Source organism: Muntiacus reevesi, chromosome 13 (genome assembly GCF_963930625.1).
Source record: "Muntiacus reevesi chromosome 13, mMunRee1.1, whole genome shotgun sequence".
Taxonomy (NCBI): domain Eukaryota; kingdom Metazoa; phylum Chordata; class Mammalia; order Artiodactyla; family Cervidae; genus Muntiacus; species Muntiacus reevesi.
In genome coordinates, this window is record NC_089261.1 from 1,510,791 (window position 1) to 1,523,589 (window position 12,799).

At 53.2% G+C, this 12,799-nt stretch overlaps 1 protein-coding gene across 4 annotated transcripts in view; it reads left to right on the forward strand.

The window, feature by feature from the left end:
- The window catches only part of SPECC1L (sperm antigen with calponin homology and coiled-coil domains 1 like), an 86,681-nt gene that overhangs the window by 42,463 nt on the left and 31,419 nt on the right, over positions 1–12,799 (forward strand). For all 4 annotated transcript variants that reach the window (XM_065905085.1, XM_065905088.1, XM_065905086.1 and 1 more), the window contains 5 exons: positions 4,150–4,223; positions 5,384–5,559; positions 8,381–8,544; positions 9,689–9,780; positions 11,450–11,540. In XM_065905085.1, coding sequence (XP_065761157.1) covers positions 4,150–4,223; positions 5,384–5,559; positions 8,381–8,544; positions 9,689–9,780; positions 11,450–11,540 — 597 coding nt within the window. The remainder of the gene's footprint in view (positions 1–4,149; positions 4,224–5,383; positions 5,560–8,380; positions 8,545–9,688; positions 9,781–11,449; positions 11,541–12,799) is intronic.

A 12,799-nucleotide genomic window follows, 5' to 3' on the forward strand; every position in this document is an offset into this window, starting at 1 on the left:
CTGTCTCCTGCATTTTCAGGCAGATTTCTTGCCGCTGAGTCACTAGGAAAGCACCTTTTAGCATCTTAGAAGAGCTTAGAGGAGAATAGCAGAAAGACAGTTCAACAGAGCGTCTAAAATAAAGCTGCTGGCGCGCCGATCAAAACGCAGCCGACTGGTATCGAGAACAACGACACCAGCAAGACCTCAGGCCCATCTTAGCTGCGAGCTCGCCTCCCACGCGCTGTCTGCGCGGCCCTGTTCTGCGCACGCGTGCAGCTGCACTCTGCCCTGCCTGCCCTCTGCAGCCCTGAGGTTCAGACCAGCTGGGGCCTGGCATCCTGATACACGGAAGCTGATGGCCGTGGTGAGCGTGGCGACTCGAGACGAGAGGACGGGCAAGAGCAAGAGGAGGAGAGCTGTTTCCTGCTGTGATGAGAAGACCTGGAAGCCAGGGTACTGGGGAGCCTTCATGGAGAAGAGTCATGTTGACTGTGTATGACTAAAATTTTCAGTTCAGTGGAGTACCAGAGTTATTAATAAATGGCATTGGGAGAAGTATTTGTAATAGATATCAGATCCGTAGAGAGGTTCAGTAAGACTAGAATAACCCATTAGCTAAATGAAGTACGTAAATAATTTAGTCAGAAAAAGATACAGGAAGATGCTTGACTTCTGAAAAAAACAATGAAACTCAAAACTAGATGCAGGTGTGAAGAATTAAAAAGAGAGCTAACATGTAAGAGAAAAGGGTCCTTTCTGGAGTATTGATGAGAATTTTTACAAGTATAACAGTGCCATAGCAACTCGCTTGCAGAAATCTGCTCTTCAGAGACATCCTTAAGAGTTGCAGCTATACACATAGATGTGGGTGCTCCCGAGGTGCAGGTCACCACAGAGACCAGGGAATTACCTGTGTTTTCAACAGTTGAGGGCTAGTTAGAAGCCCGTGGGCGTGGAGCGTCCGTGCCACGGCTGTCCTTTCACCAGCTGGGGTGGGCAAGCCAGGGCAGTGGGCGCAGGCCAGAGAGACGCGTGCATGAGAGAAAGCACGCCCCAGGGGATGAGCCGGGGGTGTTGCTTCTGTCATTAAGACCGTGGCCGTTTATTAATAGAGCATCAGACTCGGACTGTAGCCGGCCAGGGTGGCGTTCCTGAAGAAACGCCGGTTTCAGTGTATTCTGTCCCCTGCAGCCCCTAACTTGGTGACTTCTCAGAAAGAACTCTGTGTTCTGGAGCAGGTGGGTTGACTTGGATCCTGTAGATCGTTTCAGGTGGCCCTTCAGCACCTCTCCTTCTGGAGATGTGTCCTCAGTCACATCTGAGCAGCTGAAGGCACTCGTAGTGTTTGTGAGAAATACTGGAGCCATTCTGACTGTTTGTTAAAGGAGGTTGCGGAGACACATCATGATATTTCCAGTTGATGGAGTATGATCATGGCCATCAGAATGGTGCTGCGGGTCGTATTTACTGATAAAAGTGTCCAGTATCTACTGACTAGTGGGAGAGCTTGCAAAGCAGTAGAAACAGTATAATTTTTTTTTTTTCTGTAAATGTGTATTACTTTTAGAATCAAGGGGTAAAAGTTATATCCACATTTTGAGGGGAGGGATAAAAATGAGTAAAATAAAAATTAAAAAAATAGCAATAGGGACTTCCCTGGCAGTCCACTGGATTAAACCTGCACACTTCCAACGCAGGGGACGCGGGTTCAGTCCCTGGGTGGGGAGCTAAAATCTTGCATGCTGTGAGGCATGGCCAAAACATAAAAAACGAAGATAAATAAAAGTAGTAAATGGTTTATTTTCAACTCACGCATATCCTCCTCCTGTTTTGGGGGTACAGCTGTGGCATGGTAGCTGGCTGCCCGCCGCCCCGCTCCTGGTCCTGAGGGGTGCAGCTTTAGCTGTCAGGTTCCTGGGTCCTTCCTGCCTCTGAAAACTACACCCGATGGCCGTGGTCGGTGCTGACCAGCTGCAGGGGCCCGGCTGAGCACTGGGTATCTTCTGGTATCGGAGGGCAGGAAAGCTTGTGGGGACTCTGCTCCCTTCACACCGCAGGGGGTGTGTGGGGGTCCCGTGGTGTGGTCGCTGCCCACGGCGCCCGCAGAGGGGACGGGCCCGCGGCCGGAAGTGGCGCGGAGGCCTGGCTGACGGTTCTGGTTTGTCGTCGGTGCTGGGTCTTGCTGGTGGGAAGAGTGTGAAGCCCGCTGTTAGATGGGCAGGGCGGTGCCCAGAATTGTGCAGAGCAAGGCTGGCCCAGTGACAATGAGAACAGAGGCGCGCGGATGTCTGGAGTAAAAGCAGCGTTGTAAAGCTGAGCTAACACTTAGAAAGGGCGGTGGGTGTGGTTCTGCCCTTGAGAGAGCGCGCTGTGCGTGTGAGAGGGAGGCAGCAGATGGCAGCGTCTCCCACTCAGGGCTGCGAGGCGGGCGCTGCGTGTGGAGGCCCAGGGTGACCGAGCCCCACGCTGCCCTGTGTGACAGGCCTCTGCCCCGCTCCTCACAGCCAGGACTGGACCGCCGGCGCCCGCGTTTCCAGGGAGGAAAAGCCCGTTGTCGTTTCTCGTGCTTCTGTAAGGTATGAGTAAGAAGATTCCCTGGAGACTCCTCAGTGTGTCCACTGGCTGTCAGCGTCCTGTGCAAGGGGAGTCACGGCAGCAGTGAGCGCGCAGTTCTGAGGGCAAAGGAGTGTCCTTTGAGGCCGTGCTTACGGGGATCCTGTGGCCGTGAACGCAGAGGCTGGTAAAGAGAAAAGGATAAGAGCAAAGAATGAAGCCTGGGCTTTTTATGGTGAGCCTGAGATGGCGTGTGGCTTACAGCGTCACCTGAGAAAAGGGCAGTAAGAGCTGCAGTCATGTGTCTCGTGTAAGTTGCCGTACACGACAGGTCATCTGCCACCAGGAGGGAGGGGGAGCAGTTTTCAGCAGAGGAGAGATACACACTTTTCTGTTTTGCTTGTTTTTACTGTAAAGTTTTTTGCACGTAAATGTACTATAAATGAAAGGTGTGTGACCCCTAGTGTTTTCCACACTGGAACTGTGATAGTTTCTGTCCTTGTTCCTTGGCTGTGTCTGCTGATATCACCAAGACCCCAATTTCATCTACACGTAGGTCAGACAGAGCCCAGTTCTCTCTGGTTCCAGAGCCACCCTCGCCCAGCGGTACTGGGTTTGCTCGCTCACCTGTGTTCCCTGTTTGCCCTGAGCCAAATGGGATAGACCTTTTGACCCCTGAGTTTCTAGGTGAAGTGAGGTCTGAAGCAGCTGTGTAGAGACAGACTGTTAAAGTTTAATCCTTTGCAATGAAAACATTCTCCTTTCTGTCTCTGAAAGGGTAGGAACTGCACCTTTCCCCCCCTTTCCTTATATCTCAGGTACCTTGTGCAAAACTCTGACACAAAGTAGGTACTTATGACCATTTTCTTGAATTACTGAGTAAAAGTGATTCACTTTTTATTTCATAAAAAGCTGACTTTTCGGAATAGTAGAAAGCGACTTCCCTGTGCATGCCTGGGTTCTGGCATACAGCCTTGTCTGCTTGCTCATCTTTGCAGCCCTGGTCTGTCTAGAGCAGCCTTTGCACATTAGCGGTGCTCATCAGATGTTCACGCTGCATGACGTTGTTTGAAGGAAATTCACGTTATGCAAGAAATAATTTGAGGAGTATTGATTTACTTAATCCTTTGTGAAAAGATTTCCTATAGAATTAAATAGCAGCTCCCCCAAGTTATTAAATAATTAAGTTTGTAAAAATTTTAGTAAATTCACGACTTTTCTGGAATTTATTGCAGTGTGCAAAGTTAAGTTATGCTTGTAAAAATAGGTTAATAACCCTTTTGATTAAAAGCTCCTGTTTTAATTGCAGTCAGTGTTGTTTTGATTGGTTATGAGCCAACAGTGTGTGTGTGTTTCTAACAATTGATTTAGCTTAGCTTTTTGTTTCACAATTAGGACGCTGCGGAAGGAAGTCATCCAGAAATTGCAATTTAAATTTGATACTTTCCTTAAAGAGTCATACTGGTTTATACTTGAATTGGAATTCCTTTTCAAGTTTTATGTCTTTGGGCAGGATGGATTTTTGAATAACATATTTAAGTACCCTCTCCCTTTCTATTTTTCCTTTTAAACGTGGTTTAAGAATAAATAGTTAAACTTTTGTGGTCTTTTCAGATACGGTTAAAAAGCTCCAGGACCAAAAACATGACATGGAGAGAGAAATCAAGACCCTCCACAGGCGACTGCGGGTAGGAAAGCGCTCATGACTGTCCCGGCGGGCGCCTCCGACCGCCCGCAGCTGCCCGTGACCGGAGCCGCCGGGCTGCGGGCGGGAGCAAGGCCGTCCCCTCGGAGAGCGGCTGGTGCCATGTTTGACGAATGGCCCTTAGGGAGCAGGTGTCATATCCTGGAAGAAACGACTTGAGCCCTTGATTATGGAGGGCCCCAGGCTAAGCTGCCCCCTGTGGGCTGTCTTCTTTGGATTTGATCAGTCTGCAATGGCAGTGACACTCTGATGCAGAAGGCGGGGGATGGTGGTCTCGAGGTTTGGGTTGACCCTGCAATGCGGGAGACCTGGGTTCAATTCCTCAGTCGGGAAGATCCCCCGGAGAAGGAAATGGCAACCCACTCCAGTACTCTTGCCTGGAGAATCCCATAGACAGAGGAGCCTGGCGGGCTACAGCCCATGGGGTCACGCGAGCCAGGCACGACTTAGCAGGATGTCTCTTCCTTTATGTCTTTCCATCACTCAGGCAGCTGGGGGTGCTGGGCACTGCCTCCGGGGTGGCGGCCGTGGCTCCCGGCGGCGGCTGCCCTGGGCGGTAGCCCAGCCACGCCTGCAGCCTCCCTGGCCGTGGGAGGCCGCAGTGTGGTCAGTCCTTTGCCGCTCCTTGTGGGTGTTTTGTCTGCAGAGGTTAAATTTAGTGTTTTCCTTCTGGCTTCCTCTTCCTTTCCTTAGATTTTTTTTTTTCCCTGTTCATTTTTGATGTCAGGATATTTATAGTTTTTCACTGTAAAATCTTCCAGTGTAGTTCACACACCATGTATCTACCTGCTTGAGCTCTTCAGAGGCATGTTTTGGATGATATGTTTATTTTCACAAGACTAACTTTGAAGCTTGCCACAAGGAAGTGAGGCCTGACCTGATTATCCTCACTGAGCAGCCTACGTGCTTGCTGCCTCAGCACGCGGGTCAGCTGGCAACGTTTCCTCACCAGGAGCAACGTTCACTAAAAATAACTATGTAATCTGTTAGAAATAGGTAATAGCAGTTCTCTGGGATTTAAAAGAAACCAGTCATCCCTTGAGACAGTGCATTACAGCAGGCTCATCATGAGCACATTTTACTGTTTTAAAATACATGTTCATTGTTCTCTTTTGGAAATAAAAACATGGTTTTTTAATGCAGGAGGAGTCAGCGGAATGGCGGCAGTTCCAGGCTGATCTGCAGACCGCGGTGGTCATTGCAAATGACATTAAGTCGGAAGCCCAAGAGGAGATTGGTGACCTGAAGCGCCGCTTACATGAAGCTCAAGAGAAAAATGAGAAGCTCACAAAAGAATTGGAGGAAATAAAATCACGCAAGTAAGTTTGGGAAGCCAGCTGTGCCCTTCAGTTTCCATAGGGAGCTCGTGAGTCCTGGTTCTGTGATGTGACTTTAGAGGGAGACTGTGTCTTGATGCTGCTGTGACCGAGTTTGGGTCCAATGGGAGTGACCCAAGTCCAAGCTTGCCCACGGGCTCCCCAGAGCCTGTCAGTCCTTGAGTCGCCCTGTAAAGTGGCACGGGCCCCGTGGTCCTTCTGAGCTGTCGTCAGTGTGCGCAGTCCCCAGCTCTGGAGGGGCTGGAGTGGCCACAGCGCCTGGTCCATCGCGGTTCCTGCCTGTCCTCTGCCCCCGTCCCAGCCCCTCGCTGTTCCCGGGGCTGTCGTCGTCACGGAGGGTGCGCACCCTGGAGACAGACAGACTCGGCCCCGTGCAGCTGCTGCTGCTGCTGGCCTTGGGGTCTCGGTCAGGACCTCAGTTCGCCCGTCTCTGCAGTGGACACAGTGCTGCTTCCGTCACAGAGCTTTTGTGGGGCTGAGATGAGACACCGCTCAGGGCCATGGCCGGAGTCCGTCAGCGGGCGTCTCAGACGCGAGTGAAGAGCGCAGGCCGATTTCTCTCTGCTGCTCGCTTGAGGAGTGTCTTGTGCTCATAACCCATGGAGTTTCTCCCATTTAACGTAGACATCTTTGGAATCCTGTGAGAAGTCTTACATGATGCACCCCGAGTTCCTAGGGAGACTGTGTGTGAGGGGAGAGACTGGTTTCTGAGATTTTTTTTTTTTTATTAAGTAGAAGTGAAATGAAAGTTGCTGAGTCGTGTCCAACTCTTTGTGACCCCATGAACTATACAGCCCTTGAAATTCTCCAGGCCAGAATATTGGAGTGGGTGGCCTTTCCCTTTTCCAGGGGATCTTTCCAACCCAGGGATTCAACCCAGGTCTCCTGCACTGCAGGTGGGTTCTTCACCAGCTGAGCCACCAGGAAGCCCCAAGTATTTCTCTCTAAGTGTCAGAGTTGGAGGTTAGTATTAAGAATTTGATTGTTGATTACGTTGAACAATTCTTAAATAGGCTTGGGGGAAAATTTAGAAAAACAGTTAACAGGCCAACTTGAAGAGCTGTTGTGTTTTATCGTCGCCTAGGTCTAGTAGATGGCCTGGTGGAGAGTCTTGGTGAGCTGTTTCTTTTTGGCTTCTTCACTGGGCAGCACATGGAGTGAGTGGGGAGGTCGTTACTTCTTCGCTCGTACACACCCTTCCTCCTCTCCACCACTGCGGGAGCAGTGTGTCAGAAATGCTCCATCCGAGAGGCACCTCAGCTGACAGGCTGGGCTCTGAGACTCGGTCCACGGGCTCCCGAGAGCCTGTCAGGCTTTGAGACGCACGCTCACCGGGCGAGCCCCTGAGAGGAGGGGGTCTGCAGGCCCTCTCGGGCTCTCTGAGCTCAGGCTGTTTTTACAGGGACACTGACAGGCAGTCTGCCCTCTGCGCTGTATTGCCTTTTGCCCATGGAGGGGAAGGCAGGCGTGAATTGCTGGGGGACCCAGGCCTTGGCTCCCAGGTGTGCTGCCCATCCCAGCCACTGGCGTTTTCACAGAGTGGTTTCCCTTCCAGTCCTTGGTGCAGCAGTGAATTATCCCATCACTTGTCTCAGTCCTGAGGTCCAGGTGGGAGTTGCATTGCCGCATCGTCATGCACCGGTGTGGGGGGGGCTGGAGGAGAGCCCCGAGTGTTTTCATGGAGGGAAAATCCTTACTTAAGAATGACTGACTCGAGCTGTTGGTATTCAGACTTTGGTGTTTGGTGGATATTTCTTGGAAACGATTAAAGGAGCCTGTCACTTCAAGGAAACAACTGACAGTGTTTGGCACCAGTGATGAAACATGGTCTTTTAAGTAAATGTTAGGATCTTGGAAAACTTGTATCTGCCATTGCAAGCTCAGCAGCTCCCCACAAAGGGTTTCCTTATGAGATCACTAGTGATAGCAACAGGAGCCTTTAAATCGTTTAATGGTAAGCATCAGCATTTGGGAAACACGTGTAACTCTGTGAGCTATCATTTCTGTACGACCAGTGCAATCTCATTAAAATACTTTTGCCTTTTCCAACTACGTACCCATGAGGCTGCTTTTTTTTTTTCATATCGCAATAGATTGAATACAGAAGAAATGAGAATCTGACCATCTTCTTAACCTAGACATTAATGAGGTTTGCAGAAATGTTGAAACACTGCTATTCTTTTTTTGTTTGTTTGTTTTGGTGGTGTTTAGTGACTTAAGTTGTGTCAACTCTTTGTGACGCCATGGACTGTAGCCCACCAGGCTTCTCTGTCCATGGGATTTTCCAGGCACGAATAGTGGAGTGGTTGCTGTTTCCTCCTCCAAAGGATCTTTCTGACCCAGGGTCTCTTGCGTCTCCTGCATTGCAGGCAGATTCTTACTCCTGAGCCACCGGGGAAGCCTGAATGGCACGTTGGATGGAGCCAGATTCGCCCTCCCGGGACAGCACAGGCCTTCCCGGCAGCCCAGACCTCTCGGCCCCTGTTCTGAGTCAGGGTCTTCAGCCAGGCCACCTCCCTCTCACTGCTAATTGATTACCAGTGTTCTCACCTTACACTTAACACAGATGGAAACGGAAACCGATGGTTACTTAACCTAGTTAGGATGACCTGATATAAAAATTTTAATGTCGTTTCCCGGAATTCACGAATCTATTGAGATTATCAGACCAGGTGATTTACTCAGCTCAAGTGATACCATTGTTTTTTAAGCTGATAGTTTCTAATGCTTCTCAGCTGGGAAAAGGAAGTGTGTGTTTTCTAGGGTATGTGCAGAAGTGACCTGACTTGCGTGTTGTTTTCAGGCAGGAGGAGGAGCGTGGCCGGGTGTATAACTACATGAATGCTGTGGAGAGAGATCTGGCGGCCCTGAGGCAGGGCATGGGGCTGAGCAGGAGGTCCTCGACGTCCTCGGAGCCGACGCCCACAGTGAAGACCCTCATCAAGTCCTTTGACAGCGCGTCTCAAGGTAGCTTGTCTGCTGTGCCTGGCGGATGGCACGCTCACGCATGTGCCCTCTAGACTGGCTGGTGTGCGTCACCATCCTGCTCCAAGTCTCATCGCACTCCACGCAGTGTCAGGGAGTCGATCTTCCTGCAGGGAGAGTTTTAGCAGGAGATTTGGGGTCTGTTCGGCCACAGACTCGGGCTTACTCCAGGCGGGGGTCAGGTGTCTTCTCCGAGCCGGGCAGCTTCCAGGTCTGGGACTTTGGGCCCGCTCATCCTCTGAGCCCCGCGGGCCTGTGTGCTCAGGTGCTGCCAGACCCCGACACCCGGCGTTAGACCTGGCCCCTCAGCTGCCGTCTCTCCCGTGAAGGCAGCGCCGGGCCGCCCAGTTAGCAGGCCAGGCGTTTCGGAGCCGTCCTCCTCCTCCCCGGCATCAGCCCATCGTCAAGCCCTCTCGCTCTGCTCTTGTCTCTGGGAGCGCAGTTGGCGTCTCGCTCAGGCCACCACCACTGCCATCCAGTGGCCCCTTCTTGTTTTTTAATACAAATTCTTTCACAGCCATGGGGCATCTTAGTTCCCCAGCTAGACACTGAACCTGGGTCCCGGCAGTGAAAGCACAGAGTCCTGGCCACTGGACCAGCAGGGAATTCCTGGGATCCTCCTCTTGTGCGGTTCATTTTAGAGAGCGAGGTTGACATGTGAGCGGATATTATACATTGTGCATTAAATGGAACACCTGTGGAGATCCACGTGAGGGAATGTGCGGAGCCCCACAGGGGCGGGGAGGAAAGCTGCTCTGAGCCCAGCTTCCCTTCACGTAACATGCCAAGAACGCCCACCGCATGTCCAGCCTATCACCTGATGCAGCCACAGAAGCACTCCTGAGGTTTTTGCACGTGGCGTCCTCGGTTTGTGGAGCACTTTACCATGTAATTAAGCAGCAAGAGTGCAGTGACCGGCACAGCCAGGCCTGGAAGCCAGCACCGCTTGTCTAGGGAGCAGACTGTCCTCCTGGCGCAGGGCTGCTGGGGCTGAGGAGGTGGGGTGGCAGCTGTTCCCCGGAAGCCCCAAGTGCCGGCTGGCCGGTGCTCCCTACAGGGGGGCGTTTGTGAAGCTTCCGCTGTTCTCCGTCACGTCCTCCTCCACCGTGTGTTTCCTGTCTTCCAGGGCCTAGCCCTGCCGCGGCAGCAATCCCCCGAACGCCTCTGAGCCCGAGTCCCATGAAGACGCCCCCTGCGGCCGCCGTCTCCCCCATGCAGGTGTGTGCCTGTGCTTTGCGTGTGCGCGGGAAGTGTTACACTCTTAGTTTGGAAGGGAGGCAGAACAAACTCCATATTCTATCTATAAGGAGCTTTTTTCTTTGCACTCTATTAATTGGATTTTTCAAAGGCATGATAATAAAAAAAAATAAAGGCATGAAAATATAAATGAAAGCAAATAAAGGCACTAAGATATCATAATCTTCAAATAAGGTGAAGTTTCTCTAAATAGTGGTTGTCAGCTGAGGTTTAATGTTCATAATGTCAATTTCTAAACTTTTGTAAAGATAAGAGATTAAGAAATCTCATCTCTCTACCTTGGAAAACAAACTAGTAATTATTAATAGAAGCCACAGTCAGTAGCATTTTAGCACTTGTTTAGCTAGCACACGCTTCTCAAACCTGATTGTGCACGAAACTCGTGTGGAATTGTAAACACATAGACCCCCAGGCCTTTTCCTGGTGAACAAAAGTATCCCTGGGAACAGGGCCCAAGGTGACGAGTGGTGGGTTTCAGGCCTTGCTGAGGCCGTGAGGGGTCCTGGCTGGGTGGCTCTGCACCATGGGCAGCCGGGAGGCCAGACCAGGGGTCAGAGGCAGTTCTGTTCAGAGGTCGCCGGACATGTGGCCTGGGGCCGAGTCCTGCTGCGGCCCAGGCTGTTCTCCGTGGTGAGCAGGGAGGAGGAGCCCACGCGAAGCTGCATTTGGGGAGACCAGGAGGGAGCACGAGGGCTGGGGTGGGGGGTGCCTGGAGCAGAGAGCCATGCGGACAAGGCCGGAGCCCCGCAGGGCTCCCTTCGGGTCCTGGCTGAGGCCGCCGACACGCGTGGCACAGGGTGGGCCCGGCCGGCCGGGCAGGGGCTGGTCTGCCGGAAAGAGTGGCTCCTGGGGCTCTGGCGGACCGGCACTTCTCAGGGTTTGCGTGGGGCAGGGTTCGTTTGCCTCTGCTCCTCTGCCCACCGTGGGAAGTCCTCTCTGGATCCTTGGAGCATTCATTAGGGACCCTCAGGGGCCACACTGTGAAGTGGAGCTAAACAGCCCTGCCCTAAATGACCTTAGAAGCAAAGGGCTGAGGAGATCTGTCAGGCACGGGGCAGCGGGCTCTGAACCGCTCCCGCGATCCTGGCCTCCTCTGCCACGCTCGAGTGTTGTCTGCCCCTCCCGGCGGGGCTGGGCTCCGTGATTCACTTCTGATGAGCAGAGTGTGGCAGGGTGATGGGGGGGAGAGGACTCGGTCCTGTCTGGGGGATTCTCCCTGTGTCGATTCTGTCAGCCCAGTCCACAGCCAGAAGCTGAGATGCTTAGTGATAGGCTGAATGAAGCGTTGTGCACGACCTCACAGGGAGAACCATGAGATGACCCTGAGAGGAGTTAGAGGGGTGAGGAATGGGGAGATCCGTCACATTCACGGGCTGCGAGGCTGTGTCACTGGCTCTCACACCCTCCTTCAGCTGGGGCTGCACACCCAGCCTGTCCCCGCACACGGTCCTATGGAAGTGGATGGTTTCATGCAAAGTTTATGTGGAAACTTGAAAGACCCTGAATATCCCAGGCTTCTAGGAGGGGGCTGGGCGGGGGGGAAGCAAGTTTGGAGGACGTACCCTCTGTGATGCCAGCACTTGAGTGACCACGACATTGCTGTCTGACACCCTTTGTCCTGTGGTTTCAGAGACATTCCATCAGTGGACCGATCTCCACGTCCAAACCCCTGACGGCCCTCTCAGATAAGAGACCAAACTACGGGGAGATCCCTGTTCAAGGTACGTCTTGGGCACCGTGTTTCACTGCTGTTGTTGGTTTTCTTCATCTGGCTCTTTTTCATTTGTTCTTGACATTATTTCCGCCACCCCGGTATACATCTGTGTCTTAGGTTTACTAAGAAGGTGTCCTGTTTACCGATCGGGGAGTAGTTACTAGTAGACACATCTTGGAATACGACGCTCCTGGTGTCACCAAGGGTGGCAGGAATCTGCACATTTGCTCGGCCCTGTTCTCACAGTGCTTCGTGGGGCGTGTGCGGTTAGCCCCACTTTATAAACACAGACAATGAGGCTTCAGGCAGTTGAGCGTCTCAGGAACGCAGGTTCACGTAGTTACTGAGCGCTGGAGCCGGGCAGCCTGGCCCCCGTGCTCCGGGGCACTTGTGAGAGGAGTGGAGACAGAGCCGGGCCCTGGGCAGTCCGTCCGCACGGGCTCTCTGTGGCGCTGCCACTGGGCGTCGGGTCCTTCTCCTCCCCGCTGCCTCCTGGGGCGGGGCCGTGGTGGGGGCCTCCTGCCTCCTCGGCTCGCACAGGTGTTGGACGGGGCGCAGCGGGGCCCAGGGCAGGCTGCTGCCACCACCCTGCAGGCTCGCTCTCCACCCCGACTGCCGCCTCCACTTCTCCCGTTGGTGGGACCCGAGGCCTCCCCGGAAGGGCCCCCGCCCAGGGAAGGCGTGTGGGGTTTAAAGGCTCCCGGGGCATCCTGACCAGGGTCGCATCCTGGCCCCCGTCTGGGTCCCAGGTTGTGTGTGTGCCCACAGGTCCCGGGGCTGACCTCTTGATGCTGTTTCCTCATGTGAGTCAGGGGTCACGGGAACCCTCGCTCAGGCTCAGGATCCCCTGCGGTCAGCCTCGCCCCCTCCCCTGTCCCCTGAGCGGCCGTGGTCCACGGTGTCGGTGGCTGTGGGCTGTGTCTGGCCATGCTGAGCTCCCTCCCCTGACGCTCTTCTGGCTCCTTCATGCCGGCTCTGCGTGTGCTCCCGTCTCCCTGCTGGGCCCTTCTCCGTGGCCTGTGAGGGGTACTTAGGGGCCCCCTCTCCTGTGTGTGTCCACTGTGTAACTTGTTTATGGGTTAGCACCAGCCGTGTTTTTCAAATTTGCCTGTTGATGAGTTTTCCCTGAATCACTCGGTAAAATGCGGAATCCTGGGCCTTACCTCAGACGTGCTGACGTGGACTGTCTGGGAAAGCGGCATGGACACTTCATTTCACAAGCACCCCAGGTGGCTCTTAGGAAAGGACCAGCTTGGGGAACTGGGC